Source organism: Mesoplodon densirostris, chromosome 2 (genome assembly GCF_025265405.1).
Source record: "Mesoplodon densirostris isolate mMesDen1 chromosome 2, mMesDen1 primary haplotype, whole genome shotgun sequence".
NCBI lineage: Eukaryota > Metazoa > Chordata > Mammalia > Artiodactyla > Ziphiidae > Mesoplodon > Mesoplodon densirostris.
In genome coordinates, this window is record NC_082662.1 from 75,770,154 (window position 1) to 75,776,668 (window position 6,515).

At 33.9% G+C, this 6,515-nt stretch overlaps 1 protein-coding gene across 2 annotated transcripts in view; it reads left to right on the forward strand.

Moving 5' to 3' along the window:
• Nucleotides 1–6,137, forward strand: part of PRKACB (protein kinase cAMP-activated catalytic subunit beta) — a 144,068-nt gene extending 137,931 nt beyond the window's left edge. For both annotated transcript variants that reach the window (XM_060090022.1, XM_060090023.1), the window contains exon 10: nucleotides 2,883–6,137. In XM_060090022.1, coding sequence (XP_059946005.1) covers nucleotides 2,883–3,008 — 126 coding nt within the window. In that variant the 3' untranslated portion in view covers nucleotides 3,009–6,137. The remainder of the gene's footprint in view (nucleotides 1–2,882) is intronic.
• Nucleotides 6,138–6,515: the final 378 nt, after the last annotated feature.

Consider the following 6,515-nt stretch of genomic DNA (forward strand, 5'->3'; position numbering starts at 1 on the left):
TTATCTTCTTTGACATATAAGGAGTTACATCAGTGAGATATCCTAACATTCCTGAAGTGAACATCATTTAATCCTAGGGTATTATTATTTTAATATCTGCCTAAAATCAATTTGCTAAAGTTTTATTTAGGATTTTTACTTCCATAGTCATAAGTTTTATTGATCTATAGTTTTTTTTTTCTGGAGTTGAGATTATATGCATTCATAAAATGAGTCTGGAAATTTTCCATGTTTCTTATTCTTTGGGAAATTTAAAGAAAATAGGAATTATATTTATACCTTGGAAATTTTAAGAAATTAATTCTCCTGTTGATATTGGCCTCTTCAAATTTTTGCCTCTTATAAAGTCAATTATAGAAAATTATATTTTCCTATAAAATCATTTATATCCCTTTGCAATTATCACTATTTATATTATCTTTATTATATTATGTTAATTAATGCTATATTTAGATGAATTGATTAGACTTTGTTGAAGTTTATACTTTTTATTAGTATCTTAAAGATTTATAATGTATTTTGAATATTTTCAAATTTATTTTAGCCAACATTTACTAATCTTTACATATCATGTATTTTAAACAATTATTCTTAAAATGGGTAGAACTTCTACTGCTCATTTAGCATTCATGTGCTTTCCAAAGGGCTGGATTTATCTCAGGTAGTAAACAGCTTATCTGCCAAGAAGTAGCACACTATAACAAACAGTTTATTTTATTGGGCAAATTGATCAATAGCAAATCTTGATGATTAACAAAAATGGACTTGGGGCTCTCCAGATAATTTACAAACAGAAATAATTCAGTACTTTAACAAAGCCATTTGTTTTACTATCATCTCAATTCTAAGTATGTAGAGAAGTACAAAAATGATAGTAAATTTGAATAATTTTCATAGTCCTTTTTTATTCTCTGACCAAGTGCTTATGAACAACGGAATAGACAAAGGCATCTGGCAGAAAGACAAAACATGGGAGAAAATGGCCTGGACAGCTCAAACTGTACAATCATTTTCCAGAGATTACCTCAGTAGGTGTGATCCTAAACTGCTGCCTTGCTAGTAGACATGAGGCGACTGTCTGCTTAGCCCATTCTTCTGTGCAGTGTAGAACTGCAGGATCCAATGCAGGGCACATAGGCAACCATCTGGCAAACAATAAGATATTAGACTTCCCATTCCTACTTATTTTTTACCTTATTCTTTTTAGATGTCTTGTTTGTGTGTATCTTATAATAGTTTAGCCATGTGTGTAAATAATTTATAAATAAATAACTATACATTTATTGGTGATATATACTCAAAAATGTTTTACTAAAGGGCATATAAATCAAAAAATTTTGGAAACCACTGGTATAAATATTAGAAACAGCTCTGGACTGGAAGTGGAGACCTAATGAATTTGAAACCTGCTTTAGCCACTTATTAGTCACATGAATTTGGTCAACTTTCTGTTTTATAATCTGTAAAATGGGAATAAGGCTACCTTCCCTGCCTCCCTCACAGTGTTATGTTGAGGAAGAAATGAAACAGCCTGCATATAATTGTTTGTAAACATTATAGATGCTGTGTAAATTGTGGTGTTATTGTTTCAATTTTTCAAATCTTTTCCTCAAACATATTCAATACACTGCATTATCTTTATACAGACCACATTTTAAGTAATGGAAAGACTTTTTATTTTTAGGATCCAAAGAGAAAACTGTCAGAACTTAACAATTTTGTAATTCTAAAAGAGATTTTTTTTTTCAAATTTCTCAGAAATTTTTGATAGCCAGATATTTTAAACAAAATCGTGTTGGGAATTTTTAAGAAATGATTAAAAATAAATCTGAATTATCTGTAACCTCAGGAGGAAGGAATTAAGGAAAAGGGGATAGAAAATGGACTTCAGCAGTAAGGAACTGATACAGGAAAAACTGAAGTTCTATAACCTTAAGTGCCAGCATTTTGATGCCAGCAGTTAATTATCCTAGAAATCTCAAGTATTGTTGTTGGCCTGTACCATTCCTTGAATGAAAATATTGAGATCAGTAGCAAACCTATAGTTTGCTTCTTCTTTTAATGTTGTGATCATTTAGGGACTTAAAGGCATTTAAAGATTGCCACTGTGTAGTAATAGTCGGAATTTATTTTCCTTAGTGTTTGTTTGGAAATTCTGTGGCATTTGTTTTTCCTCTTTTTCCATATCACCAAGCAGTTAACAGTTCTGACACTATCTATCTGGAGATACCAATTGCCAGTACAGTTTTTGCTTCTGACTAACGGGCTATAGGTCAAGAGTCCCACAAACACCTGGGGGTCGATTAATTTGCTAGAGCGGCTCACAGAACTGAGAAACTACTTACTGGGTGACCAGCTTATTATAAAGGGGTATAACTCAGGAATAGCCAGATGGAAGAGAGGCACAGGGCAAGGTGTGTGGGAAGGGGCTCAGAGCTTCCTGCTCTCTCCAAGCATGCCACTCTCCCCAAATCCCCACTTGTTCACCAACCCAGAAGCTCTTCGAAACCCAAACCCCTTCCTTTTGGGGTTTTATGAAGGCCTCATTACATAGGCATGATTGATTCATTCATTGTCCATTGGTAACTGAACTCAGTCTCCAGTCTCTCTCCCCTCCCAGAAGGTCAGGGAGTGGGACTGAAAGTTCCAACCTTCTAATCACAGGGTTGGGTCCCCTGGGAACCAGCCTCCATCCTTAGGTTACTTAGGGGCTTTCCCAAAGACACCTCATTAACATAACAAAAGACACCTTTGCCACTCTCAACTCAGGAAATCCAAGGGTTTTAGGAGCTTTGTGCCACTAACTGGCACAAAGACCAAATATATATTTCTTATTATAAATCACAATATCACTCTTGTTTCTCTCTCTGTCTCAATTATAGGTTGAAGCTCCATTCATACCAAAGTTCAGAGGCTCTGGAGATACCAGCAATTTTGATGACTATGAAGAAGAAGATATCCGTGTCTCTATAACAGAAAAATGTGGAAAAGAATTTTGTGAATTTTAGAGATGAGCAACAAGATGACATCAGAGCTCACACTCAGTCTTTGCACTCTGTTAAGAGATAAGGTAGAGCTGAGACCGTCCTTGTCGAAGCAGTTACCTAGTTCCTTCATTCCAGCGACTGAGTGAGGTCTTTATTGCCGTCATCCGTCTGTGCACTCTACATCCACCTATGTAACAAGGCACCGCTAAGCAAGCATTGTCTGTGCCATAACACAGAACTAGACACTTTCCTGCTTCTCTTTGGTTCGTCTTTCTCCTCTTCTCCTAAATCCATTTCTTCGCGTTTCATTTTCATTATTTTTTCTGCAAATAGTGCTTCATTTTATTTTGTTGGTGTTGCAGATGGGCAGTGTTACGGCTATGTGACATTGGAAGAGAAGGATAAATGTTTCTTTTAGTAGTTCTTACCAATATTTTTGTTGGTCAGTTGCTTAAGGATATACTTTCTAATAATTATTTTTACTTTGAGTAGCTCATATTCGGTTTTGCCAAAACGCTGGACAATTTTTGAAGGTAGAATGTCTTTACACCAAGGATATTTATACAAATAAAACAATAACTTTCCTAGAACTAATACAGAGTAGCTAGACCCAGCAATTTGGATTCCTACAGATCAGAAGCTCTCTTTCACTTCACCGCCTTTTCTGTCATCCTCCCCTTGAGTAAATAAGTGACCAGCCTGTGCAGTATGACAAGCGTGTCTCATTTGCAGAAAAAGCTAATGATATGGATCATCATCGCCCAGGTTCTCTCACTTGATACCAGCATTTATGTAGGTATCAGAGAAGAGTTCTAAGATTTCTAAACTTTAACTTTCCATAAGGGTTTTAGCCAGTATTTTAATAGAACATGACTAATGAAAGTGACACATTTTTAAGTTTCTCAAATAGTCCCCATTGTAAACTTTTGAAAGGAAGAGAAATGAAGTAAAAAGAACATTAATGTGAACAAATACTTAGCTAAGTCAAACAAGTGGCTTGATTCTTGTAAACAATATAGAGGCACTTTTGTTTAAATATAGAGGTTTTTTTGTTTATTTTGCTTTGCTTTGCTTTGCTTTGTTTTGTCACAGTAAGAATAAAAGTTGTTGTCAGGTGATTATGCTGGTGTACTATATTTGTCAGCCTGAGGTAGAGGCCCTGTTGCAACTTCGGCTTTCATCCTATGCCTCAGCAATGAGGAAAGGGGACAAAATTTATAAAACTACCACAACTGTGTTTTAATTTTGAGGTGTAGTATTTTTAGATATGTTGTAATTTCTTGCCTCTTCTTTCAGTAAATGGAATTATGATCATGCAGATACAATTTTAGTATTTGAGTTTAGTTTTTTTAATATACTTTTTGCCAGTTGACTTAACATTGCTGTCATGTGGAAATTTCAAGCACTTTTGCACATTTCATTCACTGTTTGTTGAGACTCCACGGCTTAACTCAGTTTTTTAAATATGTTTTTTCTTTGCTTTTAAATTTCCTGTTTGGTTTTATCTCTATGTGTCAGTGACCTATCTTAAAACAACACACCAAAATAGTTGAAAATAAACTGTGTTCATTTTTTATGATCAATTTACATGCATATAAGATGAGTTGTGTTTAATCAAACTGATCTTAATGTATATAAGCACTCTATTTGCTTCATTATCGGTGCAGGTAGGTCACTGATTCTACTTCTTTTCATCTGTACCACACCCTTGTAAAACCTTTGAAGACACTGAAAAAATCTGTCTGAGATATTCTCCTTATCAGTCTGTACATCTTTTGGTTGTCAAGTGTTTCTGCATGGTCATGTCACTTAAAAGCTGATACTGATTCGTTGGTCACCTATATTTAAAATGTGCAAGAAAAATATGAAATACTTTGCTGTAGCAAGTTTTATGTAACAAAAATATATCATGTTAATAAATCTAAAAAATTTTAATTACTTTTTTTGTATTTCATTTAGACCCAAGAACATGCTCATCATGTATTCTATATGTATGCTATAAATGCTATGGTACCTTTGTTGTATATTATTGTAAAATTATTACAAAATAATTTTAGTAAATCATGGGGGTGATGTTTTGATTATTACATTTTTAGTTTTCAGTAATTAAAATGATTTCTATGAATTCTAAAAAAAAAAAAAATGAAATTACTACTGCCCAACACAATTTGCTATAGAATCTACCTAGGTTGATTACCCTAGGCATACATTGGTTTTTGAGGGCTATTTAGCCGTTCCATTTTAACTCTCCATTTAAAGGACACCAGCAAGCTTTCAAATATATCAAGGGAGTCTATTTCTGACCACTCAAGTACACTGAATTAGAATATCTTAGAATTATATAAAACTCCCAGTTTCAGCCACAATTGAGCCAAAAATAAAAGTGTGATTAATAAATAAGTGGAATGAATCAGTGTTTAATATCAGATTACATTATTTGAAACAGAAGAAATAATGAGATGGCATTGTCGAGGAAGGAGCCCTAGACTGAAAGTCAAGGCATCTGTCAAGACTGGCCTGTCACTATTAGCAATGACATTGGCCTCAGTTCTCTTATCTATGAAATGGAAGAGTTCCATTAGGCAGTTTCTAATGTCCCTTCTAACTTTCATATGTTGTGGCAAGACTCTTTTTGACGTTTTGAAGGGATAACATGCTTAGAAGCAAGTCTCAGTAAGGCTATATTTTAGGGCATCTTTCTTCTTACTCTACAGTGTTCTTACAATTCTTTGAATATCATGAGAACCTCGTGTCTGTTCTGATTCCTTCCTCCTTCACTGATGCTAAATATCCAATTGATATCAAACTGTCAGCCTACCAAAAAGATATTGTGGCTTGTGGGCACTGCTGTCTTGTTCTGATATGTTCTTGTAGTGACTGCCCATTGGCCTGAAAATACTCATTGTAAGCCTAAAAAAATCATTTTTCTTTCCCACTGTTTTTTCTGCTTGTTGAAGAATCAAATGAAATAATGTATGTGAAAGCACCTTGTAAACTGTAACCTATCAATGTAAAATGTTAAGGTGTGTTGTTATTTCATTAATTACTTCTTTGTTTAGAATGGAATTTCCTATGCACTACTGTAGCTAGGAAATGCTGAAAACAACTGTGTTTTTTAATTAATCAATAACTGCAAAATTAAAGTATCTTGAAAGGATAAAACAATTTATTGAGTCTTGGATTCTATTCAGTGCCCTTATTTCCTGATTTATTTTCTGCGTATACCACATATGCTTATGGATTCCTAGTTTTTATGTATTTGGGTGAGAACAGAGCAAGAGAGGGTGAAATGTCCACCAAACTGTGTGTTTACTGAGAAACTACTAGATTTATTCCATAGTATCTAAAAGTGTTTCTACTTTTTCCTCATGCTATTAGTCTAAATTATTCTTAAAATAATGTTGAAAATATTCATATTTAAAAGATTGACACTACAAGAGTCCTCATACTATTGTAATAATGAACTATGAATTTATACTTTTTTCTTTAGAGGTGCTTTTGTGCTTCACCATTACCTCTTCCAGTTTT